This window comes from Aythya marila (assembly GCF_965140915.1).
Source record: "Aythya marila genome assembly, chromosome: W".
Taxonomy (NCBI): Eukaryota; Metazoa; Chordata; class Aves; order Anseriformes; family Anatidae; genus Aythya; species Aythya marila.
The window spans coordinates 6705652-6732741 of NC_139081.1; the positions used below are offsets into that span (position 1 = coordinate 6705652).

The following is a 27090-nucleotide window of genomic DNA, read 5'->3' on the forward strand; positions in this document are numbered from 1 at the left end:
ACAGCCTGCTTCACCATGGTCCTCACCACAGGCTGCAGGGGACTTCTGCTCTGGGGCCTGGAGCAAACAATTTGTGAATAGCATATGCCAACAGAAATGTGCCTGTACCAGCAGCCCTTTTAGATTGCAACAATTTATGGTTTAGTGGAGGACCTGTTAGTGTTAGGTTAGATGTTGGACCAGGTGATCCTGGAGGTCTCCTCCAACCTAGATGACTGCGATTCTATGATTCACTGAAACCAAGTTTGAAGAGAACTCCAGTTATATCCACACCACTTGACACAGCCAGGTAGAAGATTCCTAGAATTACTAATGAAATTCCAACATGGAATGAAACCCCTACAGCACCACGCTCTTTGAAAACTTTTTTTCAGCTGCTGGGAATTACTGAGTTTCTTGTTTTCACTGCTGAGATCTGTGGCTGCCTTTTCAGGGGATCCACCCACATCCTTGGCCGAGCTGCTGGCGGCGTTTCGCAGCGCCAGCAGAGGGGCCGACGGGCTGCGGAGGGGCCGGCCCGAGGGAGGGGGGTGGCGGGGGGAAAGCGGCGGTGGCGGTGGCGGCGAGCGGGGGCCCGCGGGGCAGCGGGCCCTGTCGCAGCAGCAGGCGGAACATGGCAGCGCCCAATGCGTGCGTGTGGGCGCTCAAACTGGAAAAACGCAGCAACCGGCGGCGGGGCAGGTGGGCGGGTGCCCGGAGCTGACAGCAGGGCGGGCAGTGGGGCTGGTGGCGCTTTGCACCAGGCATTCTGTCAGTCCCAGGAGGTACTGCTAGAGCTTGTGCCACCGCCATCACCTCCTGCTGCTCGGCTTTCATACCGCACAGTGCATTAATCACTGTCCATCACGTCCCACTTACTTCTTTATCCAGCTTTCCACTTGAGATGCCTTTATCCCATAAGCGATCTCCTACTTCCCGCCATTCTTCTGGGCTCACAGCGCTACTCGTCCCCTGTCTTCACCGACTCCTCCATTCTCCCGTAGAAGTTTTGAGGTCCAGCTCGTTCACCAGTGTCCCGGGTCCCACTGTGTTCAGGCGCCATTTGTTGCAGGAAGGATGGCCAAAGACATGACACACATCAATACGGTTAGATCATGCTCTCTTTTATTACCCGAATAGCCTGACTCTTATAGCAATTTAGCAGGGGCGGATAGTATCTCACACAAGATTATTGCTCAAAAGCACTCAGACAAACAACTGCAGGAAAACAACCCCCTTGATGTAGCAGTCACGTAGACCTTGTCCTTGAAGAAATGCCGGCTGCTTGCAACAATATTTTTAATTCCTCAATTGGGCGATAGAAGAACATCATTATGCCAACTCCTCATAGTCGTCCTGGTAGCTTGGTTTGCTCAGCTGCAGCAAGTCATGGCCTCCTTGCTGTTTCAAAAATTCCTCAACAGAGGATATATTTAGATTAGACATTAGGAAATTCTTCACTGTAAGTGTAGTGAGGCACTGGAAAAGGTTGCTCAGAGAAGTTATGGATGCCCCATCCCTGGAGGTGTTCAAGACTAGGCTGCATGGGGCCTTGGCCAACCTGATCTAATGTGTGGCAACCCAAGCTATTCTATGATTCTATGATTCTATGATCCTATGATTCTATGATTCTATGATTCTATGATTCTATGATTCTATGATTCTGTGATCCTCTTCATCTGCACAACTTTCCAGCCACTCTGTCCCAAGCTTGTAGCATTACATGGGGTTATTCTGACCAAAGCGCAGGACCCAGCACAGAAGAAAACTGTGGGAGACCATGTCAAAGGCTTTGATGAAGTCTAGGTAGACTATATCAACAGCCTTTCCCTCATCCACCAGGTGGGTCACCCAATCATAGAAGGAGATGAGGTTGGTCAGGCAGGACTTGCCTTTCATGAACCCATGCTGGCTGGGCCTGATCCCCTGGTTGTCCCGCATATGCTGCGTGATTGCACTCAACATGACCCGTTCCATAACCTTTCCTGGAACCGAGGCCAGGCTGACAGACCTGTAGTTCCCCGGATCCTCCTTACGACCCTTCTTATAGATGCGTGTCACATCAGCAAGTCTCCAGTCATCTGGAACCTCTCCAGATGTCCATGACTGCTGATAGATGATGGAAAGCGGTCCAACAATCACATCCGCCAACTGCCTCAGCACCCTCGGGTGGATCCCATCTGGCCCCATGGACTTGTGACAGTATAGGTGGAGCAGCAGGTCTCTGTTTCCACTTGAATCGTGGGGGGTTTCTTCTGCTCCCTGTCCCAGACTTCCAGGTCAGGAGGCTGAGTACCCCAAGGATAACTGGTCTGACTAGTAAAGACAGATGTACAGAAGGCATTGAGAACCTCAGCCTTTTCCTTATCCTCAGTAGTCATGCTCCCCCTTGTGCCCAGTAAAGGATGGAGATTCACGGTGGCTCTCCTCTTGCCGTTAATATATTTATAAAAGCATTTTTCATTACCCTTAACCATATTGGCCAGGTTGAGCTCATGCTGGGCTTTGGCCTTCCTGACTTTTTCTCTGCATATGCTCTCAACTTCCTTGTACTCTCCCCGAATTACGTGTCCCCTCTTCCACTGGACATAAACTCTCTTTTCCTCCCGGAGACTCAGCAAAAGTTCCCTGTTCAGCTGTGCTATGAACATGGCACGGAAGCATAGAAGGAGGATGGCTGAAAAAACTTCTGTGTGGATTAGGATTCTCACTGTGAGGATGGCTTGCTTCCTTACTGCAATTTACATTGACATTAAGCATTGTAATTATTATGTTTTGTATATTATTCGCTTGTATCAAATCTATGCTAACCTGGGTGTTGATTTGTCAAGTTCTCATGGTGTCTGGATGGACTGAAATAGAGGTGCATCCAAGTGGAGAGGAAAAAAAATCAAACAAAAGGGATACTCCCAGGATTGACTTTATATGAACATGATTTGGATCTCGAATTGAGTGACTGTAGTCATGGGGTGGATAATGTGGAGAAGAGTCAGACTTGTTAGTGTCAGTGATAAGCACCAGTCTTGGGCAAAGGGGAATTGAGCAGCTTGTTCTTGTTTATCTCATACAAACTTTGTGGATGGAGGTCTGCAAGCTTGGTATGAGAGTATGCTTGGTATGAGAGGGAGCGAGTCCTGTGTTGGCAGGATGGCCCTGTTTTGGCAGCAGAATCCTGAGGGCCATGGTTCCCAAGTGAAACCTTTTGCTTAATTATGTGTAAAATTATTGTTAAAGTTCACAGCCCTGAATATGATAATGACCCTAAAGAAGTACATGCTAAACATTTATGACTGTAGTATTCAACACCTCACCCAAATCACACGAAACGTCACCCCAGAGAGGGAATAGATAAGGTTAGGGCATAAAAGACTTTTAGGAGTCAGTGTTAAAAAAAAAAAAAAAAGTTAAAAGAAGATACTGTTAGGAAAAAAGTTACCAAGAGAGGGATGCCTTCTTGGTAAGCTCTGCACCTTCAGCTGTTGGTGAGGAATACCCAGGATAGCCTTTTGCTAGCACTATTATCATATATTAGTGCTATTGCAGTAAATATACTTATCAACGGCAATTCTGAATCTGTCACCTTACTAAATACATTCAACTTTGTGAAACTGTCCCAGTGGAAGTCCTTGTCAGGGCTCTGAAACAGGCAAACATTAGACTACAAATATTGTCAACTTTCTGAGACTGTCTCAGTGAATGCTCTTAGCAAGGCTATTGAAACAGGTAAATGTTGGACTACAGCTATTTTTCAATGAATCATTGTACTTTTGATGAGCTATCCTATAGTAATGCTGCCTTGGTTTGGGCTAGGATAGAATTAATTTTCCTCCTGGTAGCTGGTAAGGTGCTGTGTTTGGGATTTAGGATGAGAATAATGCTGATAATACATTGAAATTTTAGTTGTTGCAGAGTAGTGCTTAGACTAAGCCAAGGACTTCTCAGCTTCTCATGCTGCCCTGCCAGTGAGGAGGCTGGGGGTGCATCAGGAACTGGGAGGGGACAAAACCAGGACAGCTGACCCAAACTGGCCAAAGGGAGTATTCCATACCATATGAAATCATGCTGAACAATTGACATGGGGTGGTTAGGCTGGCCAGTGTGGGGAGGACCGCTCCTCAGGGACAGGCTGGGCATCGGTCAGCGGGTGGTGAGCAATTGCATTGTGCATCACTTGCTTTGTACAATCTATCATTATAATTATTTTTATTTCCTTTCCTTTTCTGTCCTATTAGCTGTCTTTATCTCAACCCATGGGCTTTTACCTTCTTTTCTTTTCCAGTTCTCTCCCCCATCCCACTGGGAGGGGAGTGGTGGAGCGAATGTGTGTGTGGTGCTTAGCTGCCTGTCAAGTTAAACCACAACATGCCCAGAGAGCCATAGAAACAGACTATTCCTATATTTTGTGTTAGATTTCAGCAAGCCATGAGGTAACAGATTACAGAAAGATTTAATACAAGAATGTGAAAGGTGATCATAAAAGCACAGTGTAGACGATCTCATGTTATAAGATTTTGTATTCCCTCAGAAATACAAAATAATTGCAGGGAATTTGCTTGGCAAAGGTTGTGAAAAATAATTAGCTATTAATGAATGTAGCTACAAAGACTTAGTTACTACTTTTGTTAACTCTAGTATCAGGTGCATGCAAAGAGTCATGCAAATTTTTTTTCCTATATTCATTAATTGCCTTTGCTAATAACAGATTTTAAATAGGATAGGTGTAAGAGTGAGAAAAAAAACATCAAGAAAAAGAGATCTTCTACAGCAAAGCCTTGGTCATTTTGTCTGGTTGGATTACCCCACAAGAGGCAGGCAAATAATTCAGTTGCTGTTGTTCTGTGATAGTTTTCTTTTCTTTGTTGTATCAGAACTGTACTGTCTTAGCTTTAAAACAGAAGTTCTTAGTACATTTTATTATAAAGAATGCTACCTCATTATGTCTGTATTTTAGTAATGAGTTCTTCACTGTAAAGTATCTGGTGTTCAAATCCACCTGAACTTCTGCACTATAGTAATTATAAGGTTATAATTTAAATAATTTTATAAACAATGACTACTATAATTCATTCACAAACCTAGAGCACACTTTAGAAGTTCCATCCTTACAAAGGAGAAAATTAAAAGAGAAAGTAAAATAAAAATCCCTATACAAACACACAAGACAAGCTTGTGCATGACTGGAAAAATTTTCAAGCAAAGCAGATTTTTGTCAACTGTCAATTTCTTGAAATAAAAAGCACTTTAATAAAAGCACCAGTTTAATTACACTTGATGCATTCCATCCAGCCAGCTATTACACACGCAGTTAGAACGCATAAGAAATTGTCATTCTTCTCTATAAACTCATGTGGCTGTGTTGTGGTTTAACCCAGACAGCAGCTCAGCACCACACAGTCATTCGCTTATCCTCCCCCGCACCCTCTCTGTGGGACGGGGAAAAAAAGTGAAAGCTTATGGCTTGAGATAAAGATAGTATATTAGGACAGAAAAGAAATGAAAATAATAATAAAAATGATAATATCACTACTACTAATAACGTGTACAGAAAGCAAGTGATGCACAATGCAATTGCTCACCACCCACTGACCACTGCCCAGCCTGTCCTTGAGGAGATGTCCCCTGCCCTGCCTAGCCACCCCATATTAGTTGTTCAGCATGAATATGATATGGAATACCCCCTTTGGCCAGTTTGGGTCAGCTATCCTGGTTCTGTCCCCTCCCAGTTCCTGATGCACCCCCAGCCTCCTCACTGGCAGGGCAGCATGAGAAGCTGAGAAGTCCTTGGCTTAGCATAAGCACTGCTCTTCAACAACTAAAACATCATCATGTTATCAACATTATTCTCATCCTAAATCCCAAACACAGCACCCTACCAGCTACCAGGAGGAAAATTAACTCTATTCTACCCCAAACCTGAACAATATTCTTGCCTTATTCCATACCATTTAAGTCATGCTCAGGTTCCATACATTCCAAAATATTCCAATTAAGCACCACTTTTCATATATGTATATAAAATGTCCACTGAGTTTGTTTAGTCCATGACTGACTTTAGGCTCCATCTGTTACAACTGTCTTTCAGGGCGGAAAAGATGGTGTGCGATGTTGGATCATAGCACGCTGAAGCCCGTTCTCGTTCCATCAGATCTCTGTGCTTGTCCAATTCTATCAAAATTCTTTCATCATTACCTGTGTGGATGTTACTGTGATACAATTAACAAGACATTGATATATAGCAATCATGGTAGTGATGACATACAGTATTGTATAATAATTAACATGATACAATTCAACTCATGGGCTATTCTCACCCAGTATTAAATCCCCTTGAGGTATACACCGGACCTCCCTATTCTTTTGCAGTACCCACCAAATGCATCCAGGTCCTTGAGCAAAAGCAATCCCACAAATGGGTTTGCCTTTGCCTGAGGCAGGAGTAGCCCAGACTGTCTTCCCCAGCATGTTTCTTACATGCACTACAGGAACTTTATCCCCTTCTACAGTATGTAACTGGTTTGATTGGGCAGGTTCAGCTCGGATGGTAGATCCCCTAGTGTTGACTAACCAGGTGGCCTTTGCCAAATACGTATCCCAATTTTTGAATGTCCCAGCGCCCATTGCCTTCAGTGTAGTCTTTAACAATCCATTGTATCGCTTGATTTTCCTGGAGGCTGGTGCATGATAGGGGATGTGATACAACCACTCAATACCATGTTCTTTGGCCCAAGTGTCTATGAGGTTGTTTCAAAAATGAGTCCCACTGTCTGACTCAATTCTTTCTGGGGTGCCTTGTTGCCATAGGACTTGCTTTTCAAGGCCCAGGATAGTGTTCCGGGCAGTGGCATGAGGCACAGGATATGTTTCCAGCCATCCGGTGGTTGTTTCCACCATTGTAAGTACATGGCGCTTGACGCTGGGGGTTTGAGGGAGTGTGATGTAATCAATCTGCCAGGCCTCTCCATATTTATATTTCAGCCATCGTCCTCCATACCAAAGAAGCTTTGACCGTTTGGCTTGCTTGATTGCAGCACATGTTTCACAGTCATGAATAACCTGTGCTATAGCGTCCATGGTCAGGTCCACCCCTCGATCACGAGCCCATCTGTATGTTGCATCTCTGCCTTGATGGCCTGAGGTGTCCTGGGCCCATCGAGTAATAAATAATTCACCCTCCTGTTGCCAGTCCAGGTCCACCTGAGCTACTTCAATCTTAGCAGCCTGATCCACCTGCTGGTTGTTTCGATGTTCTTCAGTGTTACAATTTTTGGGCACGTGAGCCCAAAACATGGCGTACCTTTACAACCAGTTCTCTACCCGAGCAGCAATATCTTGCCACAATGCAGCAGCCCAGATGGGTTTGCCTCTGCCCTGCCAGTTGTTCTGCTTCCATTGCTGTAACCATCCCCACAGGGCATTTGCTACCATCCATGAATCAGTGTAGAGAACTGGCCATTTTTCTCGTTCAGCGATATCTAAAGCCAGCTGAATGGCCTTCACTTCTGCAAACTGACTCGATTTACCTTCTCCCTCAGCAGCTTCTACAACTCGTCGTGTAGGAATCCATACAGCAGCCTTCCATCTCCGATGCTTTTCTACAGTACAACAGGTCCCATCAGTGAACAGGGCATATCACTTCTCATTTTCTGGTAGCTTGTTGTACAGTGGGGCTTCTTCAGCATGGACCACCTCCTCCTCTGATGATATCCCAAAATATTTGCCTTCTGTCCAGTCCACAATCACTTCCAAGATTTCTGGGCGACTGGGATTTCAAATTCAAGCCCTCTGAGTAATCAGTGCAACCCACTTGCTCCATGTAGCATCAGTTGCATGATGTGTAGAGGGAACCCTTCCTTTGAACATCCAGCCCGGTCGAGGTGCCAGGAGGAGCTGTGCTTCACTACCAACCACCTCCGAAGCAGACCGAACTCCTTCATATGCTGCCAATATCTCCTTTTCAGTTGGAGTATAGCAGGCCTCAGATCCTCTGTATCCCCGACTCCAAAACCCCAGGGGTCGACCTCGAGTTTCCCCGTGCTCTTTCTGCCAGAAGCTCCAGGTGGAGCCAATGACCCTGGCTGCGGCGTAGAGCACATTCTTTACATCTGGTCCTGTTCGGACTGGCCAAGGGCTACTGCAGGAACTATCTCCTGTTTAATTTATTCAAAGGCTTGTCATTGCTCAAGGCCCAATTTGAAATTGTTCTTCTTACGGGTTACTTGGTAGAGTGGGTTTACAGTCAGACTGTAATTTGGAATGTGCATTCTCCAAAAATCCATGACACCTGAAAAGGTTTGTGATTCTTTTTTGCTAGTTGGTGGAGACATAGTTGTTATTTTATTGATCACATCCATTACAGTGATGTTGATCACATCATTGTAATGCCATCAAGCTATAAAGGGCCAGAACCCATCTGTATTTATGGTGTGACGGGGGGATCCCAGCAGTTAACTGTATTGGAGGCTGAAGTGAGCCTAACTGGGAAGGAGTGGCAAAAGCACCCTCTTGTGACTGGCCCGGATGCTCCGTGCATCCTTGGCATAGGCTACCTCAAAAAGGGTACTGGTGGGCTTTTGGCATAGCTGCCTTAGAGACAGAGGACGTTAAAGAGCTGTCTACCTTGCCTGGTCTCTCAGAGGACCCTTCTGTTGTGGGGCTGCTAAGGGTCGAAGAAAAGCAGGTTCCAATTGCTACAGCGGTGTACTGGAACTTCAAGATCCTTGTCTTCAAGTCAGTCTAGATATAGGACAGCCCTAACAACCTGACATTTCCCCAGGTTTCTCAGTTCAAGGGAATTCTTGCTATTCTTCCAGACCTCCAGGTTAGATGCAGCCTGCTGAATTTCTCCTCTTCAGACCAACATGATTCTTGTTCCTGTGACTACATACAGCCTCCAGTGGGACAGGTTCAGCACAGGCATGAAAAGACCATACGAAATTTGCAGGGTTTGGCTAAGTGCAGTTGCCATACCTTATTTCGTATTAGAGAATACAGCATATCAGAGAATAATAGAATCATGTAATTATAGAATGCTTTAGTTTGGAAAGGGCCCTAAAGTTCATCTAGTTCCAAACCCCCTGCCATGTGCAAGGATTCCACCCACTAGATCAGGTTCCCCAAGGCCCCATCTGACCTGGCCTTGAACACAAAGAATCATCAAATCATAGAATATCCGAGTTGGAAGGGACTCACAAGGATCATCAAGTCCTATTCCTGGGTTCCCAAAGAATCACACACAAAAAAAAGTTAAAAAATCAGATCAAGTGTCTGAGAGCATTGTCCAAATGCTTCCTAAACTCTGTCAGGCTCTGTCAGGTGCCGTGACCACTTCCCTGGGTCACCTTCCCTGGTGGCTCGACCACCTTCTCAGTGAAGAACCTGTTTCTGATATCCAGACTGAACCTCCTCTGTCGCAGCCTCAAGCAATTCCCTTGGGTCCTATCACTAGTTACCAAAGAAGAGATCAGCACCTGCCTCTCTGCTCCCCCTCATGAGAAAGTTGTATACCACAATGAGGTCTCCCCTCAGTCTCCTCTTCTCCAGGCTGAACAAACCAAGTGACTTCATCTGCTCCTTATATATCTTCCCCTTTAGACCCTTTACCATCTTTGTTGCCCTCCTTTGGACAGGGACAGTTTTATATCTAACAGTTTTATATCTTTCTTATACTGTGGCACCCAAAACTACACACAGTAGTCGAGGTGAGGCTGCACCAGCGTAGAGTGGGACAATCACTTCCCTTGACTGGCTAGCAATGCCATTCTTGATGCACCCCAGGATATGGTTGGCCCTCCTGTCTGGCAAGGCACACTGCTGGCTCATGTTCAGCTTGCTGTTGACTAAAACCCCCAGATCTCTCTCTGCGGGGCTGTTCTTCAGCCTCTCGTCCTCCAGTCTGTACATATAACCAGGGTTGCCCCTTCCCAGGTGCAGAATCCAGCAGCATTTGAGCTGTCATTTCTGCCCCCATTGTGCTCTCATTTCTGGTTTGCCAAATTACTTCTGCAGAATACAAAGTGAAGGGAATAGGACCCCGCCCCTCCTGTATGAACGCAGGAACAGATCTTTATTTGCATCTTATGAGCTTCATTCTATGTTCAGTTTTCTTTGAGTGCAAGGCTGAAAGGAAGCTGCTGGTCTTTGGTACACGTGGAAACTACAAGAGGGTTCTTTAAAATTACAGATCTCATGTAAAGTTTGTATGAGATTAAATGCAAGAGGAATTGAAGTGTAATGCTATGGAGAAGGTCCTGAAACAGCTGTGATGCAGCTGGCATAAAATGAAGAGTGAAAGCTGGCAAATATGTCCTGTTTCTCAGCTCATATAACTTCCTGCAACAAAACCCTCTGCAGAAAAGGAACAGCTACAAAAGAAAGAATTCCCTAACTGAGAAACCCTGTGTGCTTTAAAAAAATCATTAATTTCCTAAAGATTTCCCAAAGATTTACCTAAAGCCCCCCAAATAAACTTGTTTTACTTAAAAATGAGCCATTACAGTCACCAGTGCTTCCATCTCAAGGATCCTGGCTGTTTGCCTTGACTTACCCGCTTATGAAGACGTTCTGCTTCCTCCTGATATGCAGCGAGCTGTTGTTTCCATTGTTTTACATTGGCAGTGGATTCCAGAAGGGCTGCTGTGAGCTTAGCATTATTACCTTTGAGCGTGGCCAGTTCTGCTTCCCAATGCTTGCTGACTGTTGAACTGCACAGACAGAATAAGAATGGTCAGTCTTCAAATCTCTTTTATTTTTTTTCTTCAAATCTTTTTTTTTTTTTTTTTTTTTTTTTTAAGAATTCAAAGGGCTCACAAGAACTGCTAGAGCCCATGGCCATAATTTTGATCATGAAACAGCTGAACTAGAATCTCTGTTACACATACTCTTCCTATCTAAAACCTTTTACTTAATTCCTTCTAATCTTTACAGTGCAAGTGACTAAGCACTTGAACAGATTGCCCAGAGAGGTTGTGGAGTCTCCCTCCTTGGAGATCTTGAAAAGCCATCTGGACATGGTCCAGAGCAACCTGCTCTAGGTATCCCTGTTTGAGCAGGAGAGTTGGACCAGATGACTTCCAGAGGTCCTTTCCTACCTAAAAATCACAGAATCACAGAATTGTCTAGGTTGGAAGAGACCTCAAGATCATCGAGTCCAACCTCTGACCTAACACTAACAAGTCCTCCACTAAAACATATCGCTAAGTTCAACATCTAAACATCTTTTAAAGACCTCCAGGGATGGTGACTCCACCACTTCCCTGGGTAGCCCATTCCAATGCCTAAATGCCTAAAACAGTCTGCAGTTCTATGAACTGACCATAGTATACTAAAAAATACTTCCATAACAGAGGTTTAGGTTATATGTATTGCATGTAAAATGATCTTTACAACGACAACTGTTCGAACCCAAACAGAGGGGCCACAACCTCCCCAGGCAGATGCCTAGACCAAAACAGAACTCCCGAGGACTGAAATTGCTGCCCAGACCCTCAGTTCCAGGGCAATACAGAATCTGGGAGTCCTCCTAGGAGGCTCTGAAGGCAAAGGTGGATGTCATGGATGCAAGTGTGCCCAGCTGGATGAACTTTTCAAACAGCTTGAAGCTGTTTGAAACTTCTGTTTGTGAAAATTGTTTTCAAACTGCTTGGAGCAGGAGAAGGAGTCTCCCCCTTGCCCCTGAAGTGCCCCTACAAAACAGATACAATTCTCTGGGGCTTGAAAAAGAAGAGTGTGTGAGTAATGGTGTACTGGTCTTGGCTAGGATAGAGTTAATTTTCCCCCTAGTAGCTGATCAAGTGCTGCATTTGGGATTTAGGATGAGAATAATGTTGATAACACGCTGATGTTTTAGTTGTTGCAGAGCAGTGCTTATACTAAGCCAAGGACTTTTCAGCTTCTCACACTGTCCTGCCAGTGAGGATGGTGGGGGTGCAGCAGGAGCTGGGAGGGGACAGAACCAGGACAGTTGACCCAAACTGGCCAAAGGGGTATTCCATACCATATGATGTCATGCTGAACAATTGATATGGGGTGGCTGGCCAGGATAGGGGGACCGGCTGCTCGTGGATAGGCTGGGCATCGGTCAGTGGGTGGTGAGCAATTGCATTGTGCATCACTTGTTTTGTACATGTTATTATTAGTAGTGTTATTATCATTATTCCTACTATTTTCCTTTCTTTTCTTTCCTAATAAACTGTCTTTATCTTAACCCACAGGCTTCATTTTTTTCCTGATTCCCCCATCCCAGAGAGAGAGGGGGGAGGGTGAGCAAATGGCTGTGGTGCTTAGCTGCCAGTTGGGTTAAACCATAACAAATATAAAGACCTCGGAAAGGGCAACCATCCAAAGTTGGCTGAGTCAACCACCTGAATTAGAACCAGTGCCACAAAAAAGGCGCAAAGGGTGTTAGTAATTGGAGACTCCACACTAAGATGCACTGAGGCACCTATTTGCCATCCAGATAATCTCTCCAGAGAGGTTTGCTGCCTGCCCAGAGAGCCCACATTTGTGATATTACAAAGACAATACCAGTCTTGGTGGGGCCAGAAGACTACCACCCATTCCTACTCTTTCATGAAGGTTCAAATGAGGCTGCAACAAAGAGACTACAAAATATCAAAAGGGACTTGATGACCTTTGGAAAGATGTTGAAGGCATTGGGAGTGCAAGTAATGTTCTCCTCTGTTCTCCCAGTTAATGACTGGGACCCAAGAAGAAGGACCAAGTGAGTGACTGGCTGTGCGGCTGGTGCTATGCTCAAAGTTTTGGGTTCTACAAACTTTTGGGCATATTGACACCAGATGGGGTTCACCTGACCAGTTGGGGCAAGAGTGTTCTGGGCAGCAAGCTGGCTGGGCTTATTAGCAGATCTTAAAACTAGATCCATCAGGGGAAGGGGATGTATCTCTGAGTGATGAAAGAGAACCTGGGAACATTGTCACTTTAGGAAGCAACAGGGAAATACTTGTGAATCGTCCCAAAGGAATTAGGAAGGGTTCCTCTGAAAAGGTGATGCAACTGATATTCCAGCTGAAGTGCCTCTATACCAACACACACAGCATGGGAAACAAGCAGGAGGCATTGGAAACCATGGTGCAATTAGAAAATTGTAACCTAATTGCTCTCACAGAAACGTGGTGGGAAGGATCATACAACTGGAACATTGGAATAGAGGTATTCAAGTTTTTCAGAACAGACAGGAGGGGAAGGAAGGGCGGGGGTGTTGCCTTGTAAGTTGATTGGGAAGAGCTGCCTCTGAGAAACAGCCACAGACAGGATGAGAGCTTGTGGGTAAAAGTTAAGGACTGGACAAATAAAGCATACCTTGTGATTGGGGTCTAATACAGGCAGCCTGATCAAGGGGAGCCTGTGGATGAAGCATTCTTGCTTCAACTACAAGAAGCATCATGCTTGCAAGCTCTCATCCTGATGGGGGACTACAGCCACCTAAATGTCTTCTGGAAAAGCTGCACAGCAGGCTGTAAGCAATCCAGGAGACTACTGGAGTGCATCAAGGATAACTTCCTGGTCCAGGTATTAGACAAACTAAACAGAGAAGAAGCATTAGTGGACCTGGTGCTCACCAATGCAAATTAACTCATTGAAGAGGTTAAGACTGGAGGCAGACTGGGCTGCCTGACTGGAGGCAGACTGACCATGTCCTGGCTGAGTTTGTGATCTCAAGTACTATGAGCAAAGAGCAAAGTCAGGACCCTGAACTTCTGAAGAGCAAACTTCCAGCTGTTTAAAGACCTAACAGATGAGATCCCATGGAACACTGTCCTTAGGGACAAAGGAGCTGATCAGAGCTGGCAACTATTTAAAGACACTTTTCTTAGCGTGCAAGAGCGCTACATCCCCATGGGTAAGAAATCAAGCAGGGAAGACAGGAAACCGGCATGGCTGAGGAAGGACCTGCTCGTCAAATTGAGGCACAAGAAGGAAATGCATAGGCAGTGGAAGAAGGGACATGTGGCCTGGGAAGGGTACAGGGATGCAGTCCGGATGTGCAGGGATGGGATAAGGAAAGCCAAGTCACAGATGAAACTAAACTTGGCAAGGCATGCAAAAAATAACAGGAAGGGATTCTATAGGTACATTGGTCAGAAAAGAAAGGCCAAGGAGAGCGTACCCCCTCTGACGGATGAGAAGGGTGAACTGGTAATGACAGACATGGAGAAGGTTGAGGTATTCACCAACTTCTTTGCCTCAGTCTTCACTGCCAGTCAGGCTTCCCACGTCTCTTGAGTCCCTGAACCTCGAAGCAGGGCCTGGGGGAGCAAAGTCTCTCCCACAGTAAGTGAAGAGCAGGTTTGAGACCACATAATGAAACTGAACATGCATAAGTCTATGAGGCCCGATGACATGCATCCCAGTGTCCTGAGGGAACTGGCTGATGTAGTTGACAAGCCACTCTCCGTCCTATTTGAATAGTCATGGCAGTCAGGCAAAGTCCCTGGTGACTAGAAAAAGTGAAACATCGCTCCCATTCTTAAAAAGGGCAGAAAGGAAGACCTGGAGAGCTACAGACAGGTGAGCCTCACCCCTGTTCCTGGGAAGATCATGGAACAGATCCTCCTGGAAGCAATGTCAGAGCACATGCAGGAGAAGGAAGTGAACTGAGAAAGCCAGCATGGCTTCACCATGGCAACTCCAGTAGTCAGAGAATCATCATAGAATCATAGAATGGCTCAGGTTGGAAGGGACCTTGAAGATCATCTAGTTCCAACCCTCCTGCCATGGGGAGGGATGCCACCCACTAGATCAGGTTGCCCAGGACCTCCTCCAACCTGGCCTTGAACACCTCCAGGGATGGGACATCCAAAACTTCTCTGAGCAGTGTGTTCCAGTGCCTCACCACCCTCTAAGTGAATAATTTCCTCCAAACAGCTACTCAAACTCTCCCCTCTTTTAGTTTAAAGTTATTCCCCCTTGTCCTGTCATTATCTGACTGAGGAAAAAGTTGCCCTCCATCTTTTTTTACAAGCCCCCTTAAAATACTGAAAGGCCGCAATGAGGTCTCCCTGGAGCCTTCTCTTCTCCAGGGTGAACAACCCCAGCTCTCTCAGCCTTTCTTCATAGGAGAGGTGCTCCAGCCCTCTGATCATGGCCCTCCTCTGGACCCCCTCAACAGATCAACATCCTTCTTGTGCTTTGGGTCCAAGACTTGGATGCAGTACTCCAAACGGGGCCTCACAAAGGCAGAGGAGAGGGGGAAAATTAACCTCCCTCAGCCTTTTGGCCACTTCTCTTTTGATGCAGCCCAGAACGCTGTTTGCCTTCTGGGATGCAAGTGCGCACTGCTGTCTCTATCTGAGTTTTTCGTTTACCAGAGCACCCAAGTCCTTCTCTGTAGGGCTGCTGTCAGTAAGTTCTTCACCCAGTCTGTACTCATGTCTGGGATTGCCCCAACCAGGACCTTCTCCTCATGAACCCATGTTGGCTGTGACCAAGGATCACATTGACCTTCAGGTGAAATATAGGAATTCAGAAACTCAAAGCGTTTCATGTACCACTTTTCATTTGCATTTAGCCTTTCAGTTTGAGCATGTTCTCAGATTTTGAATTGTTCGAAGCACACATTCAGCCCATGAACAGAAGAGTTGCCTTTCTGTGGGAGTATTGCCATGGAGGTCGATAAGCCCCATGGTTGGTGATAACATCCGACTCCTAACGATGAGGCCATGAGGAATGTAAAGAGTTTAGAAGGAACAAAGAAGGGTGATTCAGGAGACAGCTTGCTGTCTCGGACTGCTTGTTCTCAATAAAAGTGGAAGTTATTGTCATTAATAAAGAAATTGAAGTTACTGATCCCTAAAGAACCCTGGTGTCTGTGTGGTCTTTATGCCACAGCTTTCCAGTTGTTTTATAGACAGTCCTGTTATTAGCCATCTCTTGTCTTATGCTTTGATTAGTATCTTACTGTGGCAGGGTCAAAATCTTTGCAGAAGGGACTTAATGGATGAAACTGACTAAAGAAGTTGAGTAATGGTACAGTTTCCACTACCTGGCAGACAATTATGTATTGGAAAGTGGTGGCTATATCCTACTTAGCTTCACCATCTAAATCCATGTTCTGTACTTGTAATACAGCCTTAATCATATTAGGATCCATAGAAACCACCACAACACAGACAACCTTTCAACATGGAAATTTATCACTGAGGAATAGACTACAAATTATATTCTTTTTAAGGAAGGAAAATTTCACTGAAATATTCTCCACAGTAACCCAGCACCCAAGTATAGTGGTGTTTGCTGCTTATTGAAACACTAAAGGTCAATAGCAATAGAAGAGCTCTTGAAAGGCACTTTGTGGGATGCTTAAGATTGGACATTAACACAAAATTAATGCTTCAGCTATGATCCTTATCAGCCAGGGATTTAGATCCTATTCCTGACTCAAGTTAAAGTGTGGGAAAAAGAGGAGTCACTCTTCTACACAAGAATCAATGAATTTTCCAAGCTTCTTGTATTGTCCTCTAGTGTACTCCAAATGTATTTACATAGGTGACATTTGAACTTTGTTTCTCATTAAATTTAAAATGTTAACAACAGTTTCATATGTCTTTTTTTACACTGTATCACAATGCAAAAGACTTATATTTAACCTGAATCATCACAGTAGCACTAATAAAATCCCTGATTTCTCTGAAGAGACTCAACTTCTATTTTCATTTTATTCTTTTAAAAATATTGCATTTTTGTCTTAGTCATTAAATTTTATATAGTAAAGAGACACTAGGTTATCTTTTCATGAAGGTCATATAGCATAAAACAAAATCAATAACTTTGTTTTATAACATTTAGCCCTTTGCAAGAGCAAGCATACCTAATTAATTTCTAGCTTTTTTTTTTTTTTTGCAGTAAACGTTAGTACCTTGCAGACCTAAAAATTTATCATATACTCCGAAAAAATAAAAAAGAAAAAATAATCTGTTCTTGTTCCTTTACTGAAATTACATTGAAATTGCTTATCAGTATCACTAGAAGCATTTTGGTCTTGTACATTTGTAATGTAACTCCTATTTTTCACAAATGATAACTGATAAGCTATTTTTTTTGTCTTTACATTACTGTAGAACACTAGGTATAATTCCTTGCTGTTGCTATGGTGCTGACCATTTCTAATATTCTAATAGAACTAAATTTTCAAAAGCAATTCAAGTTATTTAGGAATTTATATCCCATTTTCTAAAACAAATAGGCATTTGGCTGCAAAGAGTCAAATTGACTTGGGCTCCTCTGGCACTTAATCAGTTTATGGAAGCAATTAGATGATGTGGTTATCAGAAAGTCAGATACAAGGAAATGGTAACCCTGACACTAAAAGGATCTGAATTATGGATACTCATTCTGCAACTCACTTGTACACACAAGAATTTAAAGCAGTTTAACTGTAAATTCACACTTTGAATTAGTACAGATTAATTTTCCTGATGACCCTGGGCAAAAAAAAACCAACCACCTGTCTATGTTTCTTTCAAAAATCCTACCTATAACAACAATTTGTGTGTGCATTGATACGATCCATAATCTGTCAGCAACACAACAAAAGATATATGCAAATCTACATTGCACGTATTTGGAACTATAAAAGGACTCTACACAAAACAGTAACTGTGTCTTACGGACAAAAGGACACTGCATGGGCCCAGAAGGGATCTAGTGTCATTGCTATAACATGTAGATGTGGTTCAGACCACAGTCCTTGGTGCCAGGGACTGTTTTGTTTAGCTCTATCATTGCGGCCAATGAGATTGCTGCAGCTACAGGTTGATTCTACACAGATTAACAGAGATTGTCAGACTTGCAATGACAGAGTGAAGACAGATACAGCTATGCTGGACTGGGCTGAGCAACTGCAACCAGGTTGCACCATGTACAGCAATGAGGTGGCTAAAGGGATGGCTTCTAACCCTGTAAATCAGACGTACACCATGTGCCAGAGGTGGAGATCCTTGGCACAAGCCTCTGCTGCATTTCTAGATACTGTCACAGCTTAAACTTGAGTGTGTTGTGCCTCTGCTGATGACAACAGCTGTTAAGAGTGGTTGAACATGAAAGATCTGCAAGCATTTATTTTAGATCATTTTTGAACTTTCTGTCAGTGATACCACAGGATATCTCAGTCTAAGACCCACTTAATGCTAGTTCCTGTCTTACTATCATAGCAAACACTGAATTTAGAAGAACAATCATTACAGCTGCAAGGCCTTACAAATCTACTACCACGAACAGAAAGATATTCTATAGAATGACCTACAAAAATATTTATATATTTTTTATATATTATATTATATTTATATATGTATATTAAATATATAATCAAGAAAAGAAGGACTAAGAAGAATCTCCATCTTTCATTGGATGTGGGGGGAAACAGTAACAAGAGATGAGGAAAAGGTTGAGGTACTTAATGCCTTCTTTTCCTCAGTCTTTAGCAGCAAGACTAGTTGTTTCTTTAAGAAAACAAAACAAAACAAACAAACAAAAAAACAGAACCCAGCATCTTCCTTATTTCATTGGTGGTTGCTAGTTATTATTTACTCAGTCTAGACTTGGAGTTCTAAAAGATTTTAGATTTCCTTTAGCCTCTTTTCAGAATAATGCATAGGTCAGATGATTTGGCTCCTAACTCAGCTGGAAGTTAAAAAGAAAATAAAATATAGACCAGTTCTTCCCAATTCAACACTTATCTGAAACAACAATTTCAAAAAAGAATATAAAGTTTTGCTCCCTGCTCCTCTCCACCCCCAATTTACATAACTTATCACAAATCCTACAAGGATGCAGAGTATGAAGTTGTGTAAGTTTTCCTAGTTGTCATTTAACAGATGGCAGAACAGATCCTGAGCTCCCATGCTTTCACAAGGCTATGCCTACATACCACGGTAGTGTAAGAGCATGTTTATTTTCTAATACTGCGAGCTCTATTTCACTTTCATTGATAAGGCATCTGGAATAGAAAAAGGGTAGGGCAAACAGCATCATATGAAGATGTTTAAAAGACAACTTTCCTGAGCCTACCACTTGTCGTGGTTCCGCTCGAGTGGGCAGCCAAGCTCCACCACAGACACTCTCTCACTCCCCCTCCTCAAAGAGGAATGGGGAGAAAATATGTAAAAAGGGCTCAAGGGTTGAGATAAGGATGAGAAAATCATGCAATAATTATTGTAACGGGCAAAACAGACTCAGCATAAGAAGATAGTAAGATTTATTGCTCATTACTAACAAGCTAGAGAAGTGAGAAACAAATGAAAGAAACCAAAAGCACCTTCCCCCCCATCCACCCTCTTCCACCTCCTCCCCCCGAGCGGCACAGGGGAACGGGGGAATGGGGGTTATGGTCAGTCTACAGCACTTCTTTTCTGCTGCTCCTTCTTGGTCACTCTCGTCCCCTGTGCTGTGGGGTCCCACCCACGGGATGCAGTCCTTGATGAACTGATCCAGCGTGGGCTTCCCATAGGCAGCAGCTCTTCCAGAACTGCTCCAGATATGGGTCCGTACCACGGGGTCCATCCCTCAGGAGAAAACTGCTCCAACCTGGCTCCCCTACGGGCAGCAGCTCCTGCCAGGTCACCTGATCCTCCATGGTCTCCTCTCCACGGGCTACAGGTCCGGCCCGGAATCTTCTCTGGCAGGGGTCTTCCACAGGCAGCAGCCTCCGTCGGTGCAGGGCCACCTGCTCCACTGTGGTCTCCTCCACGGGCTGCAGCATGGAACCCTGCTCCACCGTGGTACTCCATGGGCTGCAGGGGGACATCCTGCTTCACCATGGTCCTCACCACAGGCCGCAGGGGACTTCTGCTCCGGCACCTGGAGCACCTTTCCCCCTCCTACACTGACCTTGGCACCTGCAAGGCTGTTCCTCACTCCCTTCACTCTCCCAGCTGCTGTGTGGCGCAGCATTTTTTTCCCTGTCTTAAATATGCTCTCACAGAGGCGCAAAACAACATCGCTTATTGGTTCAGCTCTGGAAAACAATGGGGCCCTTCCCAAACATGGGGCAGCTTCTAGATCTTTCTCACAGAAACCACCCCTATGGCCCCCTGCTACCAAAACCTTGCCACGTAAACCCATTACACCACTGTACTAAACACAAGCCCAGGACAGAGGATTCCTAAAATGCTAAATAAGAATTAAATAATAATACTAAAATCTCTGGAAAGCGTAGAAAGAAGGTGTCACACAATCCATGCTGTCATGTAATTATATTAGTTTTAAATTTCAGAGTATTTCCTAAATAAAGTGAATATGTAGAGTCTCAGTCATACTGAATAACCAGTTAGATCACAATTTGTGCATGTAGGAAGCTACTTTACCTAACCTCTTAAAATTCAGACCAACCTAACCTGAATATATTGCCTACACAAACAATCATTTGATTTGAGACAACAAATGCATGCCTTATTAATTTTTTTTTCCTTCAGCTAACTACAAGTTGGGATAACTTACTATAATCATGAAGCACAATTTAATTTTAGGGGGTTTTGTTTTGTTTTGTTTGAGCTATGTTGATTAAATAAAATGACTTTCTAATTTCCTACGTGGTTTCAGTCTCCTAGAAGAATGGTTTCCAATATTCTAACTTGAATTTAGAAGCTAAACCCTTTGCATTTCATGACAGAAAGATATCATTACACTGAAGTGCCACAGAGTAAAATTTGCAAAGGCAACAACGCTACAGTTGAAGTTCATCACGATGAATGCTTTATTACTGTGTACTAGAGAAAACAAAGTCCTAGACATATCAGCCATTTTATTTCATCAGCCATTTTATTTCATTCCAACTTCCTTCATTTGCCAAATGAACTAAAAGCTAATAAAGAAAACAACCCTCTTATATTCTACTTCATTGCTGATTTGTTCCAACACATTTCATTACTGACAAAACTTCATGGCTATTTGGTGTCACTGTGAAATACTTCGATGATGCTTATGAAAGCAATGCTTATGAAAGCAATGCTGTGCTCTTCAAGCACGGCATTGCTAGTTGGTTGAGGGAAGTGATTACGGGGCCTGGAGCATCTTCCTTATGAGGAAAGGCTGAGAGACCTGGGTCTGTTCAGCCTAGAGAAAAGAAGACTGAGAGGGGATCTCATCAATGTGTATAAATACCTGAGGTGTGGGAGACAGAGGGATTTGGCCAACCTCTTTTCAGTGGTTTGCAGGGACAGCACAAGGAGTAATGGTCACAAGATAGAGCCCAGGAAGTTCTGCAGCAACATGCGAAAGAATTTCTTCATGGTGAGGGTAATGGAGCACTGGAACAGGCTGCCCAGGGAGGTTGTGGAGTCTTCTTCTCTGGAGATATTTAAGGCCCGTCTGGATGCCTACCCGGGCAGCCTGCTCTAAGGAACCTGCTTTGGCAAGGGGGTTGGACCCGATGATCTTTTGAGGTCCTTTCCAACCCCTACAGTTCTGTGATTCTGTGATTATCCCTCTCTACTCTGTGCTGGTGCGACCTCACCTCGAGTACTGTGTGCAGTTTTGGGCACCACAGTACAAAAAGGATGTGAAACTATTGGAAAGTTGTGGAGAAGGGCTATTAAGATGGTGAAGGGCCTAGAGGGAAAGACGTATGAGGAGCGGCTGAGGTCACTTGGCTTGTTCAGCCTGGAAAAGAGGAGGCTGAGGGGAGACCTCACTGTGGTCTACAGCACTCTCATGAGGGGGAACAGAGGGGCAGGTGCTGATCTCTTCTCTAGTGACCAGCGATAGGACCTGAGGGAATTGTGTGAAGCTGTGACAGGGGAGATTCATGCTAAATATCAGGAAAAGGTTCTTTACCGAGAGGGTTGTCACACACTGGAACACGCTCCCCAGGGACATAGTCATGGCACCAAGCCTGTCAGAGTTTAAGAAGTGTTTGGACTGTCTGAATTTTTGGGTAGACCTGGCACCTGTGTGGTGCCAGGAGTTTGACTCAGTGATCCTCGTGGGTCTCTTCCAACTCGGGATATTCTATGAATTCTATGAATTGTCAGTTGTCCACATCTCACCAAAGTGCTATCAGAAACTTGAATTCATCTCAGCAGAGACCCCTGTTATATGATCAAAACACTGATGAACACAAACTGTTTTCTGCCTGTACTATAAAACACTGGTGGCATCTACAATGATATTAAAGGAACTCAAAAGATGTGATACTTCAGGTATAGAAAGCTTCCCTAAAGCATAAAACTGAAGAAAAATTACAGATGTTGATCTCCATTTAGCTGTATTCCCCATTTTATTCTTCAAATTAACTTTTCCCTCAATAAGAGAATATATTAAATACATGTACTTCAGATTTTTGATAGATAAAACAATCCACTTTTGTGTTTATGTGTGCCTACCCCTAACCTCTACCCACATCTGCAGGAAGAAGGTTGATGCCATTGAACTTCCACTGCAAGAGGTCTGCCTACCACAATGCAACAGAAAATGATCATTACAGTCATCCTGACACAATTATTTTCAGTAATGCAACTGCTGTAGGTAGAGCCTGCACACTATTTATGTGCATTCTGAAATGGCTTACAATAAAGCAACTTTGGACTTCTACTTTATCAGTGAGATTTACTCTAGGCTTCTGGAGGCTTAAATTATCTTGATAGGAACCATCACCTGGAGAGTGGGTTGAGTGAATGAAATAGCCTACCAGGGAGCCATGGCAGGGTGACAGCAATGCTGGGGAATGCAGAACTGTGTTATCTCCATAGAAAACAAGCAGCACAACTCTGATTCATAATGTTGGCAGGAGGTACAATTCAATGCTGGACCTGGTAAAGAGGGCATAGTTGGATGAACTCCATCTTCCCCAGGTTTAGATATTTAAAAGTTAAAAGTAAGCATCCTCAGATAGCGATTCATCTGACCAGTCCTCAGTGCCTATATAGGATGAAATGCATTAGACACTATTGAAAGCAAAATTTTTAGGCCCCGGTGTCACATGAATATGGCAAAATTTGTAGGTTCTCCCCCAGAGAACCCAGGACACAGCATTCTCCAAAGGAATCACTACCTTAACTAGGTTTACTTGTAATGCCTAGCTTTATGTAAGGGAGAAGCAATCTTAATTCATCTGACAAAAATGACACACTCCAGAGAGTATGATATTAATAAGACAGTGTGGATCTTTTGGATTAGGCTTAAAACTAAGCTTTTTACCTTATGTAGGTCCTACATCTCTTGTAGGGATGGAAAAAGATCCCTCAAAGCATACACAGATTATGAAATTGTCATCTCTGTTCAAAATACGTTCTAGAAAAAACAACAACAGCAACAACCAACCAACCAAAAAAAAAACCCACAATAAAACAACTTTGATGAAATATATGTTTTTAGAAGGGCTTCATTTAAATAGGAAACAATTCTTTAAAAACTGCTAGTACTCATGGTATATATTTTTAATATAAAGAGTTTCCTAAACTGCATTTCTCTCTGACAAAGTTTAGTTTTTAAATATGAGTTCTTTCTGAAAGTGGGCAGAGGTAATCCATTTGGCTGGATCCTATCAATAAATATGAAAAAGACCAACAAGTGACTTCATCGAGTTCACCCTGATTTCTTTATACTGTGCAGACAACCTTATGTTGGCTCTGAACTGGAAAAGTCAACAGACACAACACAGTTTTTTCCTAAGCCAGGCTCCACACATGCCTGGAAGTAAAAAACATATTCCAGGGTATAGAAGTGTTCATCCAGTTCTATCTAGTCCCCCCTACTGTGTGGCCACTGGAGGAGTCTGTTCCAACTACTTAAGGTACAGTCGCTGATTAGCTTTAACTATGGCAAAGGAATAGGAGCTACATCCACCTCCAAAACTCAAACTTCACCTCTGCTTCCTCTTAACCCAAGCAGAACTTGGCACAACAGTACATCTATTTCATACCTTCAAAAGGAAAAGAATCCATAACTGAAATTAAATATTTGTTGCCAGCTATCATTGGCTCTGACTTCCATGGTTAGTCCCCCAGATGAAAGTTATCTAATTAATCAAAAACTAGCCAATTTCTAAGACCATATGGGCTTCATTAACACAACCTGAGCACCTTGCAAAATGGAAAACACTCCTCTATGGATCTACGTAGTGCATTTTAGGTGAATCCACAATTAATTCACCATGACTGAAAGTGAAAATGCTCCACAACTTAAGACATTTGGCACCTTATAACTCAGTCAAATATAATGTATATTTCTCTGCCCCATATCTAATCATATCCTTATAAATGCCAACAAGAATAAAATAAATGACAGGTTGTTAGGCTTAAATCACTGCAGAGGGATGCTAGCCAGACTGATTTCTGCTTCCAAAGCATCCCTCTCCTCCAAGGAGAGAGGGGAGATAAGAATAGAGTAATACGAAAAAGACTAGAAGGAATAATCCATTGATCATTTCATCTTCAATTTGAGTTGTTAAAGGCTGAAGGTATTTTTTTTATATTCTACTTGAAAGTTTGAGAAAAATAGTTTTATACTGTTCAAAGAATAATAATTGTTTAGTCATTAACATTGTTATCGTATTTGTATGTTATCATCAGTCATTCCAGACAGCAGTGAAACCATAAAGACACGTCATATAAAAAAATAAATCAGAACTTCATATCTATCTATATGCAACTTGTCATACGAGAAGTACATGACTCATGATCCACAACTACACCTGAGACAACACAGAAGATAGAGTAATGTGTTGGTATCAGTAAGAGAAAAACGTTTGAAAAGAGGAACAAACTGAAAGGTTTGGATTTTAGTTGCTTTTTTGTTTTCTTTTTTTGAGCTTTTTTAAAAGCTTCTTTCTTTCGGAAGACTTCCTTTTACCTCTTGTCTTCTCAGTAAAGCAGGAAACTGATTCCTGATATACAGGTGCAATTATAGAAGTACTCAAACAACTAGGCAACTGGAGATATTTCTTGAAGAAGAATACACACTTTGAAAATATTGAAGAAAGTATGGTTTTGGGGCATAGGTTTATCTGGGCTTTAAAAGAATAAAGTATATTTTAAAACCGTATAATTGTTATGAGTTGAAAAAGATTTTAAGATAGCAAAACTGATAATGTTGGCTTTCTGATCTATGAAATACTAAATTTTCACTTGTTTTTTTTTGAGCTTTTTTTTTTTTTTTTTTAGCTTGTGGATTTTGAATTAGTATTAGAATAGTTCAGTTGGAAGGGACCTACAAAGATCATCAAGCACTGCCTGACTACTTCAGGGCTAACCAAAAGTTAACGCATATTAATAAGGGCATTATCCAAATGCCTCTTGAACACTGATGGTCATGGGGCATCAACTATATCACTAGGAAGTCTGTTCCAGTGTTTGACCACCCTCACACAAGAAATTTTTACTAATATCCATTCTGAACCTCTCCTGGCATAGCTTTATGCCATTCACAGAATCACAGAATCACAGAATTGTAGGGGTTGGAAGGGACCTCAAGAGATGATCGGGTCCAACCCCCCTGCCAAAGCAGGTTTCCCTACATGTCCTGTCATCAGTTACTATGGAGAAGAGTCTGGCACCTCCCTTTCCACTTCCCCTCCTCAGGAAGTTGTAGAGAGCAATGAGGTTACCTTTTAGCCTTCTTTTCTCCAGACTAGACAACACTAGTGTCCTCAGCCTCTCCTCATCCAACGTGCCTCTCCTCATATGACGTGCCTTTTATCAGCACTGTTGCTTTCTTCTGGATGTATTCAAGTACCTTAACATACTTTTTATACTCTGGAGACCAGAACTGCACACAGTACTCCAGGTGAGGCTGCACTAGCACTAAATGTATCAGGAGAATCACCTCTTTTGACTGTCTGGCTGTGTTTAATGCACCCAAAAATGTAGTTTGGCCTCTTGGCTACCAGGGTACACTGCTGACTCATTCTGAGCCTAATATTGACCAGCAGCCCTAGATCCCTTTCTGCAGAGCTGCTCTCTAGCTACTCATCTCCTAGTGTCTGGCGTTACTCTGTCCTGGGTGCAGAACCCAGCATTTACTTTTGTTGATTTTCATGCCATTGTTGATTGTCCAATGCTACTATGTATTTAGACCCCTCTGCAAGGCCTCTCAGCCCTTGAGATTGTCAACACTTTAGTATCATCAGCAAACTTGCTAAGGATGCATTACACTCTTGCATCCAGATAATTGATCAAAAAGTTGAAAAGAACTGGCCCTAGAATTGAGAATTGTTTAACACCACTAGTGTTAAACAAGATAGTAATGTGTATTGTTCTGCAGCATACTGAAAAGTGATCTGAAGGCAACAAATCCTCCATTTTCTTTAATTTCCTTTCTCTAGAACTGTGTAACCATTTCAATAATTTCTATGCAGATGGGAATATGTAACCTGAAACCAAAGTCTAGACTATTCTCCAATTTCGCAGAACCAGATTATGACTCCAGAGTCCATTTTAGAGATAGGAAACAAAAAATGAACAAGTCTGGAAAAGTTTCTTTAGCATTCGTCTACATACAGATAGCTGTTTAAGTGTTATATTTTGTGCTGGTAAAGATAAATGGACTAAGTTTTGCACTTGAAATGAAGCAGCTACATACCAGCTACTAGGAGCTTTTAATTTTCAAACATGCTTTTTAGTGCTTGTTGGGGCATAATCTGAAGAGGTCTATCTTTGGAGAGTCAAAACAGTTGTGTGTACAGATGGGGGTAAACTGGGTGATGCTCTTACCTGCAGAACAGATTGCCATATTGTGGGAGTGTGGCCATGGGAGTTGACAAGCCCCATGGTTGGTGATAACATCCGACTCCTAATGATGAGGCCATGAGGAATGTAAAGAGTTTAGAAGGAACAAAGAAGGGTGATTCAGAAGACACCTTGCCTTCTCAGGTTGCTTGTTCTCCAGCTGTTATGACATGGAAGTTGCTGGTTGTTTGCTGTTGTCAGGCAAAGTTGTTTGACCAATGAATAGTTAGTGGAAAAGTACTGCTGTAGAGCGAATGGTATAAGAAGGGAGCCTGTCCTCAGTAAGAGAGATGAAGTTATGCCCTCAGTGTAAGAGCTGAAGTTATGTCATCAATAAAGTGGTAGCAGCTACTGATCCTAAAAGAACCCTGGTGTCCATGTGGTCGTTTTGCAACACCATATGAACGTCTTGTTAAAAATAGTCAAAATTCCATAC

The 27090-nt window shown here is 43.2% G+C and overlaps 1 protein-coding gene across 1 annotated transcript in view; it reads right to left on the minus strand.

Annotated features, from left to right (window-relative positions):
- Positions 1–27090, minus strand: part of LOC309889541 (homer protein homolog 1-like) — a gene marked incomplete at both ends in the record, with an annotated part of 121137 nt that overhangs the window by 25540 nt on the left and 68507 nt on the right. The window contains one exon of the mRNA XM_082782391.1: positions 10523–10679. Coding sequence (XP_082638517.1) covers positions 10523–10679 — 157 coding nt within the window. The remainder of the gene's footprint in view (positions 1–10522; positions 10680–27090) is intronic.